Here is a 14,617-nt window from a genome sequence, read left to right as displayed (position 1 = left end):
TGATCCTATTCATTCGGCATTTACGTTTTGCCACACATGACAACTTTTAAATCATTTCACCGAACATTCGAAACTCTTCTCTCTCCTTTTATCTCAGTATTTTTAAAATGTTTCTTATAAGACAACATTACAGAGAATACAATAGTTTCTTATGAATTTAATTTAAAAAAATTATCGCTTTTAATGAATTTTTAGTAAAATTATAATGAAAGCTTTGGGTTACAATAGTCGAACTAGTTGGATAGCCCTTCTTGCTTGTACTGTTATCGGATTTTTTATCGTTTTGCCAATGCGTCTGTCTGGATTGTTTTATGTCATTATCATAGACAGATATAGAACAGATAGAGAGCTTGCAACCCTTCCTATTGTTATCTTTGGAATATTGAGAACTCTTACAGGTAAGATTTTTATTTTTCAATAAAAAAAAGCGACATTTTCTTGCTTAACCTCCTGTGATCCAAGCCTTAAATAAAAAAAATGCTATTTTTAACTTAGAAATGTGCTCCTTAGAAGACAATAAAATCTCATAAATGTTGAAATAAGTTATTATTCCTTTTAAAAAAAATTCGATTAACTAAACTTAATAAACGTTCATGAGTCATTTTTAAATATATCCTAAAAATGATACATTTTAATTCTTGCATTCTTTTTTCCTTTTACATATTGTAGAATATATGTCATATTTTGGTCGTGAAACAAATTCCGCTTAACTCAAATAATTAGATATGCTATGAAGCTTTCGAAAGGTTATTTCCTTTGTTTTTAATGATTTTTCATCGTCATGAAAAGCTTTGACCAACGAGGGTACATTTAATTATATTTTGTTTTTCAATTTCATTATTTTTATAACTCCAAAGAAGAGGAATTGTGAATGGATAGATGTAAATGCAAATTAACTCTATTATTAAAGGTTGCAAGAAAATATTGAGTACCGTCAATCACTTTGAGACTCTTTTCGTTCTTTTCACTTACTTTATGAAAGATCTATTAAATGGCTTTTTAACGTCCAAATTCAGTTTTAGCCAATTGACAAAGCATAGCAAATTAGACTTCACAATTAATTTTATTTAAAATTATTTTTAGATATTTTCTTCGTGTAATTTTTAAAATTTTGGCGAAAAGTAGACCCTGCTTAGGACTTCTTTAGAACACTCACTTATTTTAATGGTATTTGAATAGAATTCACTTCACGGTTATTGCAACTTCTTGTAGAAGAATCTGCAAATGAAATTAAATCACTATTTAGCACCAACAACAAAAATTGTTTCACAAACTATTAAAAGTAACATTTTATATTTATAAAATCATGACAAAAACTCTTGTTCTGTTTCTATGGCGTTTGAATGCTAAACTTTTCATTCTTATTTTTAATCCTCAAGAGTATTAAAAGAATCCATTTGCTCTTATTTTCTTGATATCAGCTCACTCGTAAACCAGCTTGTAATCGAGTTGAATCTAGTTTGTTATCGAGCTTGATCTTATGGGTTATTTTTAAGGAAGCTTTAAAATGTGAGAAGTTAAACAATTAACATCACTTGGAAAAAATGACTAAGCGTAATATTTTGACCTTATTCTCTCTCAATGGCATGGCAAGTTTGGAGGTAAACAATTTACTTATCGAAACAAAGCAGTCTTAAAACACGTGGACATTTAGTAACAACAAATAGACATTTAAGCATTAGCGTTTTTTAAGCTTCTCTTATGAAAATCATTATTAATTTTAAAAAAAAAACTAATGAAACCAAATAAATGCGATGTTGTTCTATATTATGAAACTAATTGTTCATTTGCCATAATCACTAGACACATTTTTTAAAAATTGTTTTGAAAGTATCTTAAAAGTGAATAGTTGTTCTTAAAAAGCAGTGTCAGTTCCTTTAAATTTATGATAGTAATATAAAATTGACTTTGTTCGAATTTTGATTTTTAAAAACCACTTCATCATTTAGTGATCTGAATATAAACAAATCATCAGTAAAGTAACATCTGTAATATACCCAACCAGCCCGACCCCAAAGTACGGGTGGTTATGCTTAAAAAAAGTAAAGAAAAGTGATCGTTTAACAGTTAAATTTGGTTTAATATAGAAAAAGTGCACTTTCTTAAACACGCTTTTCTAATTGTGTCCATTTTCTTAAAAATTCATTTTGATCTGCGATCATTTTGTTAAAATGTTTTACAATGGCAAAATTTTTAAATTTCTAAAACTATTAAAATAGGTTACAAATTATTTTTAAGCACAAAAATATCCATACGCCTTGTTTTGTTTGTTCAGAACAAAAATTAACGAATTTTTTCAAATCGAGCGAAAAAAATCATGGTCGACGTTATCTAATACACAACTTGAAATATTTCGTATTACTAATCCTATTCTTAATGGCTCTTTCCGTTTAGTAATAAACTTATATTTTTTGCCTAATATCTCAAATGCATTCACAATTATCCACGTTCACTCGATTCATTTCGGGTTTTTCCCATCTTAAAAGGCGTAAGCTGTACCAACGTGATACTTGTAGAAGCATAATAATCTGTTTTACGTATTGTTACAGTTTTGATACACTAATACAAAAGTATGAACCAGGGACACGTTACCTATTTGAAATGCAACCAATTGGTCACCAGAATTAAAATGGTCTGAGCCTTTCTGAACTATGCATTTTGAGCTTTGCCCATTTTCTTAAATAAGCAATTTAAGCGTTGTACATTTTCTTAAACGCGGTTTTTGAACTGTGTCCGAAATAAAAAGAGTTCACTAACAAGTGCTTTTAAAAACATAGTTGGAGTACTGTGTAGTTATTAGATGCTAATCGATATTTATGAGGTTTTAATATTAATAAAATAAGCAAGAGGAAATTTACAAGAACGCATTTTTAGACTAAATTTGGTTTTATTCAGATTTTACGAATTTTTTTAATAATTACCAAAAATTTAAATAACCAATTTAATGACTTCTTAAAATATGCATTTTTTTCAGAAAGAAAATAAAATATTACTAAATAGGTGTACAATTAAATTTCTTATGCACCATTAAAAATAAAGAAAAGTATTCAAATTTTAATTTGAAAAAAAAATACTGAGATTTGTTCCAAATGAATGATAAATAAACTTATTTTCATGATTTAAAAAATTGCTTATAGTTTGAAAATGTTAGCAAGCCTCTATCTTATAATGTTTCTAAATAAGTCAATAATTTTGACCTTTTGAATTGCATTATTGAAAGTCAGCTGCAATCTAATTATTACTTTCAGGTCCCTTCACCGGTTATTTAGGACAAGTATTTGGATTTCAAGCAGTCACCATGATTGGTTGTTTACTATCAGCTTTAGGTATTGGATTTTGCTATTTTGCAGAAGATATCATAGCTGTAGCAAGTTCTCTCGGCCTCATATACGGTATGTATTATACTTTCTGAATTATTGTTGGTTGCAACTTGAATAAAATGATTAGTCTTCTAATTAAACCTTAGTATTGTAAAATCGACATTAAAAAAAACGACTCAGCATCATATTAAAAAAAGATTTAACTACGGGAGAAAACCTAAATAAAAATGTCTTTTTCATCTATTAAAATTTTAATTTCAGGGAAAACTAAGGTTTCAAATGCAGAAAAAAAATTTAATGTATCTAAATGTAATCTATGTAATCTATGGCCTGATCACTCATGATTTGGCAGTTAGTAAATAATCCTGATATACATATATATATATATATGCAAATTCTTCAATATTTCATCGAAATGTTTTTTCAGCTCTCTTTTCTCTAAACTTTTAAAATACAGATTCGGTATAGCGTTCTCTTCATGACGTCACAAATTTTCAGTAATATACAGAATATTTCAGAAAGTTTATGCTTGCACTAAAATGTTAGTCTAAATTACTGAATACAGCGTGTCAGGTAATGATTTACACTAAATGTTAATGTTTATTTAAAAGTATCTTAAGCAAATTTTCAAATAATTGCGAGAATATTACGACCTGTAAAATCTTTACTAATTTTTCTAATGAACACTTTTAGCCCTAATTCAGAGCTCCAGAAAAGTTGCCAAACTGCGGGTCCCAACTCCTTTTGCTGATATTTTGGCCCATTCCTATAAGAAGGATAATTTCAGGAATTCCTAGATCTTATGAAGTAATGAACACAAACTCTTGTCTTAAAGATGGCCATCTTTGTATGCTAAGATACTGTTAGAAAGTTAGAAAAATGTACATTTGGCCCAATCTCGAGAGGCTTGTTGAAAGATCTTGTTAAAAGATCAATGTTTTGTTTATTTCTGTAATCAAAAAATTTGTATATTACCTTAAAAATATAACTTTCAAGCTGAGTTTGTGACAAAAATGTTTGGTTGTGAACCTCAGTCATATTTATCCCTATCATTTTAGAAATATGTAACTTGTAAAATGGAGTCAAGTATAAGTGAAACTGATTTTTTTAAAAACTTGATATATAGGGTGCAGTCTAAAAGTTTTTTTTTGCAAAAACGACCCGACTGGATAAAACAGTAAACTTTTCATTTTGTAATGTAGATAAATTAAGTGTTAATCGAGCTTAAATTTTAATTTTTACTCGATCTATGGTTAACATAACGCTTTAATTTTTGATCGAGCGTAGATATTTTCCTCATTCAAGCCTCATCTTGTTCTGAATTCAAACAAACACCGGTTCTGAAGCAAATGAAGACTTTTTCTCCTTCCTCAGACATACATGAAACAGAGCTCGTTAAGTAATTTCACAGGTTGTACCTCTCTCCTATCTTCGGAGATCATGTCAATATGAGAAAAATGTTATATTCAAAGCGAAACAGTTAAGATGCTCACCACATATTTCAATTGTGTATCCCTTGTGTTTTTTTAGACACATGCAAAATTATGAATAAAAAACCCGTTTAAGTAACTAAAAAAGCACTCTTTTTGCCCTCGTAACTTGGCCTTCACTTGGCAATCAAATAAGTATGATTATTCATACTTATTTGATTTTTAGTAACATGCAAGCCTTCTGATGTGCAATAGAAAAATCCACGTCAGCTTGGAAAATTTAAATTTAAGATATTTATAAATGTGGTATTTTTATACAATACATGTTATATTTTAGATACATATTAAAAATCTTTTTCAAAAATCAATTTGTTTTATCAGTTTTCAAAAACGTCTGTACAATACTGACAAACTTTTTCCACGTCGTTTTTTCATTTGCATGTTAGTGTAGCGTAACTACCACTAGTAATGTGGCGTAACTACTACTATAAATATTAAATACCAATGCACTACTATATAAGACGTGTTAATTTGATTCTACCAAGAGGTACCTTTTGATAGATGACGGTTGACATACACAATTAATTAAATTCCCTTAGTAGTAATAGGCATAATACACTCCGAAAAAGTGATTATTTGGGATATCCAATAATTAGATTTCCACGTAATATATAGAAATTAACTAGTTAACACAACTTAAATAGGCTAATTAACCAGTGCAGGTGTTTTCCTATAAGTATCGATATTAGACGCAAAATGTATTTTCCTTAAGAAAACAAACTTTATTGTTAGATTATCACATCCTGAAATCTCAAATATCTTTTTTGGTTGTTGCTGGAAAATAAAAACTCGAAAGATCTGTCCAAAATCTTACATTGTTAGAATTCTAATCTTAGTATTGAGTTTTCTTCTGCTAAAATCATTCTACTATGTTCTTTTCTACCGAACTTGATTTCTGGGAACCATTCCATATTTTAAAATTTAGAAAAAAATATAATAATTTTGTTAATGATCTTCCTAGCATTCCACCATTTCTCAATGTTTGGAAATCTTTTTTTTAATATGTTACATTCTGGGGTTCAAGCCATACCCCTTTAACCAGTTTCTTATTGACCTTTTTTTTATTATTTTGTTCAAACTTGTCCCGCTATCTTTCTAAGTTTAAACCACTTAGGGCGTGTTTTCCTCTTTACTTCTCGCTATCAGTTGATGTTTAGGTCCTAAGGAAAGTTCTTGTACTTAGAATTAGAAGCATAGTCTGTCACTTTCTATACTTTCATTCGGACTTTACTGATGATGATTTTTTTTAAAATTTTTGCTTTGTGCTACTCTTATTTAGTTCTTAATTATGAATTCTCTTGTTTAAAAAATTAAAATAAGGAGTTTCAAATTCAATTCTTTCTATATTTATTAGATTTAATAATAAAATGTCATAAATAACTGTTGAAGATTATTTAGTGACTGAATTTTTATTTGGATAAACTTTCTTTATGAATGGGCTCAGATTTTTACTCACGGCTATCACGATGTTAGTTTTAGCTATTTCAGCAAAAGTAAGAATAGTATTCACAAATTCTTACTGCATTCGGTCTCCGAACTTCATATCTTGAGGTAAATAATCAGAATGTGTGAAAATTATAATTGATTTCGTTATTAAATGGGTATCACCATTTATCTTAAAGCAATTTATGGTACTTTACTATCGGAAATATGATAAAAAGTTATTTTCTCAATGTATAATTGTATAAAATAATTTATTAAGCAAAGTTTACAGGTTTTGGTCTGTCGTTTGGAAATACTCTAGTTCCGAATATCTTGAAGCTTCACTTCAGCAAAGACATCAATCTAATCAATGGACTTTACTTGACTGGGTCTTGTTTAGGAGCTGTAATCATGTCACCAATCATCCAGTATCTTTCGAAATCGTATGGGGATTCAGGGATGTTTCTGATTTTGTCTGGAATAGTTTTGAATTGTGTGCCAGCCGCATTACTTTTAAAAAATCCTAATAATATAGAAGAGGAGGAGTTGGAAGTTGGAAATCAATTAGATAAAAAAATGGAAGATATTTTCCATCAAAACCTTGCATTTGTTGGCGACAGCAAAACAGAAGTGGACACTGAAATATATGCTAATTTGCAAAGAAATAATGATTTAATGTTCAAGAATCATGAAAGCTGTATGAATGAATTAAATAATGGAGGAAATATTCATAAAAATAAGGAGTTTTCTGTTGCAGCTAAACCAAATATTGTATCAGCTACTACCGTGAAAGATAAAGGCATTCTTCATAGAAAAGAAAATAATTTTCAACACAATTTTGCAGTGGACATGGAAGTTGATGATATTAACAATAAGATCAACAAACATTGCCAACCTGTCAGTAATGTGGAGAATTGTGACGAAAACGAACAAGAAAAAGATAAATTAAGTTCAGAGTTCTCAAAAAAGATTAGACAAAATAACATAAGCTTAACTTTTCTTGACGATATAAAAACTTTTGAAAAGAAAATAATTAGCATGAATAATCATAACTCATTTGTTGATCATGGTAAATATGGAACTAGGAAAGTAGCAATCATAAATGATGTAGAGTGTAATGATAATACTGAAGTTGAATCAGGAAAAGATCTGAACAAATACGAAGATTCACGAACTAATGAATTTCAGGATACAATAATAAAAAATGAATCCAAGCCAAATTCATTGGATTACGATGCATGCAAGACATCGCAATTTTCTTTACGTGATAGTGAAATCAAAGATGAAACAGAAGATTCGAAAGCTGATGAGTCAGAAGACGTGTTACGAAAAAATTTCAAAAGTTCTACGGATCATCACGAAACAAATGTAGTTCAATTCTCTCTAAGTTGCAATGAAATGGGTGATTCCGAATGTGCAATCAAGATAAAACACAATCAAGTGTCATTAAATCTTATCAGATCAAGTAATGTTCAACTCGAAGATAAAACTGACGAATCTCATATTGATATGCCAGAATGCGCTGTTAAAAATAATTCTAAGAGTGATTCATTTAATACTTCTCGACATAGCGTGGTACAATTCGCTTTAGGAGAGAGTGAAATCAAGGTTGAAACCAGGGATTCTCGAATTGAAGAGCCACAAGAAGTAAAAAATAATAAGCCTAAACGTGATTCAGTGGAACTGGTGAGAACCAGCACTGTTCAATTCTCCTTACCTAATACACAAATTGGCGAATGCCAAACCCACAATTCCTCCGACACCGATTGTAGTAAGAATTCTAAAAGTGTGACATCAAAAAGAATCAGATTTGAAGAATCCACTAGAGTTAAAGGCAGAACATCATTATCGAAATATTTTAGATATGCCAGATCATTCTCTGTGGTAGAAGCAACGGCATTTGACTACTACAAGAAGAGTCAACCAACAAATAAGTTGGCTCGGTTATTTACCGATGCCACCTTTTATCTTATAATGATTGTTCAAAGTTCTCACGCCTTTATAACAACTTTGAACTGGACTATAATCATTGATTACGCCAGAGACAGAGGTATTTCGTCCAATAAATCTCTTCTTTTTATTATGTTCCTTCCTGTTTCGGAAATTTTGGGCAACTTGAGTTTGAATTGGATTACGGATCGTGGTTTCATGACAAGAATAAATTTCTCTATGATTTGCTATCTTTTAACAGGAATTGACGTTTTGTACATTAGCTGGGCTGATAACTTTATGCAAATCATGATAGGCATCATTCTATTTGGAGTATTGTCGGGAGCTCTTCTAACAACATTTCCCGGAATAATTTTTGAGTTTGTGGATAGAGACTTGCAAAACATGGCGATGGCTTCACGTTATGTATTCTACACATTTCTCTGCTTGTCTAAGTCACCTGTTGTAGGTAAGAAATTTTATTTGCTGTTTTCAGCAAGCAGTGATCATTTGTTTTTACTTCATTTTAGTTATATGTTTATACTATAGTTATATATTTTTTCTATAGTTATATATAAAATAGTTATATATTTATATTTTAGTTAAAAAATAGTGCAGTATGGTTAAATTTCAACTGACTGTACATTGAATATTGTATAATCATAGATTTGTTCAAGTTTCTGTTATTTAAATTAAGGCTAGTAGGAAATTAATGGTTATTTATCTTAGAATCTTGTAAAAATTCATATCTCAATCCAGAGATGAGAATGATTAATCTGAAGTTGCTACCTTTAAAATTTTAGAGGAGTGTCATAATAATGATCCATAGGAATGACTCACATTAACAATTTAAATAAATGATAGTTTCAGTAATTCATTTATTTTCTCTTATACAGGATACTTCAGAGGCACGTTGGGGTCATATACTTATATCTACTACATTTTAGCAGGATTATGTACAGTTTGTGCATTCTTTACAAAGCTTACTCCTGTTTTAGTTTCCTTTAGACAAAGAAATAAAGAGATTTAATGAGTGTAGATTTTTTTTGTTACGTTGTATTTCAACATTCTGTACAAGATTATACACTGGTTATCATAAATTAAGGAAAAATCACAAAAATAGCGATAACTCTTTCAAAAGTAAGCCAAACCGTGCAAAACTTGCATATGTTGTCCACTAAGAGTAGCTGAGTAAAATTGCAATATGCAAATTAGTGGCGCTGCACTCGGCTTACGTCATCTGCCTGGAGCATAAAAGTCCAAGTTTGAGAGAAAGCACACAAATTTTACTGTGATTGCGACATTGAAAATCTGAGATAGCCAATTCGTAATAATGACCTCTAGGCATCATTTGCCTGAAGAACTACGATGGAGAGCCATCGGGAGACTAGAGGCAGGGCAGAGTCAATCAGAAGTGGCCAGATGGCTAAATGTGAGTCCATCTGTGGTTCATAGACTTTGGAGGCAATTTCAAACCACAGATTCGGCATCTAGGAGGTTCAGTCAAGGACGGCCAACTGTTACGACCAGTGCCGATGACCGATATTTGACATTAAGTGCACGCAGGAATAGAACCGCTACTCCGACACATCTTAGATCCTCTCTTGCTGCAGCCACCGGAAGGTTGGTGTCAACGTCAACTGTGCGCAGAAGGCTCCACGAAGGTGGTCTGTATGCGAGACGACCAGCCATTTGCGTGCCGCTCACATCACGCCATAGGAGAGACCGTTTGCAGTGGGCCCGACAACATGTCCACTGGACGTCAGATCAATGGAGGCCTGTTCTCTTTACGGATGAGTCCAGGTTTAGTCTAGAAAGTGACAGTAGACGTTATTTGATATGGAGAGAACCTGGGACCCGTTATCATCCATCAAACATCCGTGAAAGAGATGCATACGGAAGAGGCAGTGTCTGTGTTTGGGGAGGCATATCCTTAGGAGGGCGCACATACCTCCATGTCTTTCCAAGGGGAACCGTGAATGCTCAGGTTTATCGAGACAACATCCTTGATGCTTATGTGCGCCCATATGCCGGGGCAATTGGTGATTGCTTCCTGTTACAGGACGATAATGCAAGACCACACAGAGCTCGCATTGTTGATGATTATCTTCAACAGGAAACAATTACTCGCATGGAGTGGCCAGCTCGATCCCCGGACTTGAATCCTATCGAGCACGTTTGGGATGCTCTAGGGAGGCGTGTATCTGCCATCAATCCGCCCCCTCAGACCCTTGCCACGCTTGCAACTGCTTTACAAGAGCAATGGCTCTCACTTCCTATTGAACTGATAGACCGCATAATTGAAAGCATCACACATCGCTGTTTGTGCTGTATTGCTTCTAGAGGCAATCATATTCCATATTAAAGGTACTTTTTCTATTGCAAACCGATACTTCCAATTTGTTTATTTTATACATGTGCTAATTTCTATACTACTATTAATGTCTGATAATTTCTTTTTATGTTGTTTAATACCTTACTATGTGTTGTATATTGTGGGTAAGTTTCATAAAATTCCATGTGTAATTTCTTGAGTTATCGCGATTTTTGTGAATTTTCCTTAATTTATGATAACCAGTGTAAATATAACAAATTACCCGACTGGAAAGCAGACATGATTCTGCAAAAAACAGTGTGCAATAAAAATATCCTTAAAATGAAGAACAAAACATGGAACACAGTAATAAACACGGCAGCGTCATCAGTAGGGCATTTCTATACCATCAGTTCAGGAGCAGTTTATTTAGTTGGTTCAAAGTACAGTAGTGGTATAGTTTCTGGAACATGGTTTATAAGTTTGAAAATTGGAATGTTTATTGTCCAAAAATGTTTACATAAGACTGGCCTACAGAGTTATGATAAAGTGATTACATTCAAATCTCTGTAATATTTAGTGTCTAATATAGAATCCATTTTCAGTTAAAATAAGTAATTTTCCCAACACAAATGCGGAAAAAGGCTTATGTCTCACTCTGCTAAAGATAAGGGAGTAATTTTTTCTTACAGAATTTTTATGATATATCCAATAAAAAATTTGAATTTATTGATAGAACTATTCCAAGCTATAAGGATTATATGCAACGTGTATGATTCAAAAACTATAATTTTCATATATAAAATCAGAAATTGCCCTAAATTACTAGTATTATCAAATTAATTTTCATTTAATTTGACTTAACACAAAGAAAACAATGCCTCACGTATCTAAATGACAATCTTGGATACGTAAAAATCTTTCTCAGTAAAAAAGAGTCAAAAAGTGCACTTCTTATTCATAGAGCATTAATAAATTCTAAACTTTTTGTCCTATAAACTTTAGGTTGTTTTTACTTCATTCAGCGTAACAAAATATGTTAGAAATAATACCTAATTTATCTAGATAGAAATATTTTAGTTCTCTCTCTCGAAAAAGTGGAATTTTTATTTAAAATCTATATTAACATGCTATTACTTAAAATCCAATTTTTTTTATTCGTCTCAGTCTAACCTAAATACCTTAAGTTTTAAATAACAAAGAATTGGTGGCTACGAAAATCAAAATGTGGAACATGGTAGAATGTTTCTCGTTATTTTTTCTGATCTAAGCTATTTGTTTTTAATCTCTTTTTTGGTTTGCAGGCCTGTGTAATTATTAGAATGCTTATGAAATTTTTCTCAAAATATAAGCAAATAAAATTATTTGACTTCCGTGTACGCAATTTATAAAACAGTTACAATTGTTAATTCATTTTAATTTGCTCAATTTTATATCACTCATCAAAAGTATGCTATTTGATTTATTTAAAGCTACAATTCGTCAAGTGAGCTTATATAGCTCAAGATGCCTGTTTATTTGAATCGGCAGAGTTGAAAATGCGAATTTACGAGCATGGACTTAACTATTTTTTAAAAAAATAATTAACATAGCATTTGAGCATAAGAGTTTTTCAAACTTCTCTTTTGAAAATTGTATTTAAGGTAAAAGAAAAAAAGCTATATTAATGTAACCAAATAAAATCATAATGTAATGTCATCCCTTGGAGAAAAATAATAATTTTTTTAGTCATTTTTGAAAAAATATTAAACGTAATGATGTCTTGGGATCTTTAAAATTATGACGGTGATATTAATTTACGTTGTATGAATTTTTGATTTTTAGAAGCACTTTCATAATTTAGTCATCTGAATGCGAAGAGAATTACTAGTAAAGTTACTAGTTAAAGTGTAATATATCTATCCAACTTGATCCCTAAGTCCGAGATTTTCCCCCGGAATAATTATGCTTAGTATTAAAAAAAATAGGAAAATTAGGTACGAAATTTTCACTTAATCGTTAAATTTGGTTGAATATTGAAGCGATGCATTTTCTGTTGGGTTGATTTTTTAACGGACAAATTTTTGAAGAAACAAAACAGACGATAGATAAATTCAAAAATGTGTAAAATAAACATATATTCATCACCAAGAGGATAAACCCTGTCCAGGCGATTAAGAATAGAAATGCATAATAAATCTATAAAAGCAAACATGAAAACCAAATGCAAATTTTTAAATATATATATTTAGCTGAGACTAGTTTCTTAAACACAAGCCTTTTGAAAATGCTTTTAAGCAGGTATATTGAACTATGTCCAGAATTACAAGCTCTCCGAAGATTTAATTTATTAGCTCAATGAAGAAATGACTAGTGGTTCGTGATCGATGGTTTGGCCAATCACATATGTAATCAATTTTATTTTATTAACATAATAATGAAAAATAAAACTTCATCTCATTTTTTAACCAGTCACAATAATTCCTAAAAGCAGAGGAGGCTTTAAAAGAAAGTACATATCTGTTATAAAAATATTTGCTGTCTCAATGCATCTTTATGTACGGGGGATAACATTTTACATGGCTATTTCCTTTCTTATAAGAGGTGTGATTTTAACAACTGAAACGTTTTTATTTGAATCAGTGTAAGTTACTATCTGTACCATCTTCAGAGGCACATGTATGACCTCCTTCAGTTGTAAGGCATAATAGATTATTGCAACCGCCATTATTCATGGAACATGGGAAATCTGAAATAAAAATAATTTGTTATTGAAACTTTTTTCTTAAGAAGCTCTACTGTTGTCTGAATGCATTCAATTCCATGGTATGATCTTAAAAATAAGTTTTCTTTATCCTTTTGATTTTTTCGATCAATCTAATGAGTTTATTGCATGAACATTACGCAAAACAAAAGAGAATAACTTAATAACTCATAAACTAATGTAATTAGATTCGAACTTAATGATTCGAGGAACTAACATGAAATTTTATAAAATATTTGTACAAACGATTTATAAATTACAAAACTAGGCACATAAGTGTAATTTCTCTGAAAAAAGGTTAATATTTTTAAAATTGTTCCTTTAAATATAGGGCTATATTTGTAAAATGTGGTCTGTATAGTCCAGGAAGAACAGTTCTCGGAAATTTGCTGCCTTTAATGCTTATTTCGTTTTTTTAAAACAATAAATCGTTTCAAAAATTGCGCATTTTTATTTTTTGAACTATTGACCCGTTCAAATTCTGCTACATCTTTGTGCTGCTATCTATGAAGAAAAAACACGTTAATAAAAAATTATTTGAAAAATTAAAGTAACAAGGCAATTAATAGGAAGAAAATTAATAGAAAATGATGAAATAATTTTTTTAAATTAAATTTTAAAAAAACATTCAAATAGGTAATTGCAGAGTTTAAATTAGAGACTTAAATTAGGAATAAACCACCGATAATTGGTACTCCTTCCAGACGGGGACTATTGTTAAATCAGAGTCTGCATACATGGATAGAAAACCGTTCATAGACTTCATCCTTCATTAATATATTTTTTCATAACAGTAAAGCCTGCGAATTACCACCATTTATCGATCGTGGCTTTCCATACTTTAAAAAAAAGAAACATTATGGTAATAGTAGTAGAAATTAAACTGCTTATTCCCTGGACAATTAAAATTGAATAATTAAAGTTATTTTATAAAGGCTACAATTTATTTAGAATTTTACGTAATAAATTAATTAATGCAATACGAAAGGTCATACATCCAAACTATTCCGTTCGTTCTAAGAAATAAATATGAAAACAAAAGAACAAAATATGAAAACAAAAGATGAAACTTTTATGAGTCCAGGTAATGCAGCATCGAGGTCACATTTAAATATTATAAAAATTGGATCACAATAATGCTTCTCGTTTTCTCAAAACTGAGGGGGGTTTTTTCTTTCCTTTTTACATTTTGTGCAATTTTCAAAATTTGCATAGAAGCAATATGAGTAAGTAATATACCTGTAAATAAAAGAAAAATGTTGAAAATCTTTCTTTTTTTTACGTAGTCTCTCAGTGAATGAAAACCACATTAAGATCTATTTGAAATGCACAATGTCAGCCACAAGCACCTGTCGTTATCGGTGAATGAAATTTTTACACATCAAAACGCATTTTGAGA

At 30.7% G+C, this 14,617-nt stretch overlaps 1 protein-coding gene across 1 annotated transcript; it reads left to right on the top strand.

The window, feature by feature from the left end:
- On the top strand, window positions 1-9,199 carry LOC107447797 (uncharacterized). The gene is made up of 4 exons (XM_043053418.2): window positions 1-398; window positions 3,249-3,392; window positions 6,525-8,630; window positions 9,058-9,199. Exons 1-4 carry the CDS (start codon window positions 206-208, stop codon window positions 9,189-9,191), a joined length of 2,577 nt encoding a protein of 858 aa, XP_042909352.1. The 5' UTR covers window positions 1-205; the 3' UTR covers window positions 9,192-9,199.
- Window positions 9,200-14,617: the final 5,418 nt, after the last annotated feature.

Source organism: Parasteatoda tepidariorum, chromosome 10 (assembly GCF_043381705.1).
Source record: "Parasteatoda tepidariorum isolate YZ-2023 chromosome 10, CAS_Ptep_4.0, whole genome shotgun sequence".
Classification (NCBI taxonomy): Eukaryota; Metazoa; Arthropoda; class Arachnida; order Araneae; family Theridiidae; genus Parasteatoda; species Parasteatoda tepidariorum.
The sequence above is the reverse complement of the archived record's forward strand: the minus strand, read 5'-3'. Positions and strand labels throughout refer to the sequence as shown.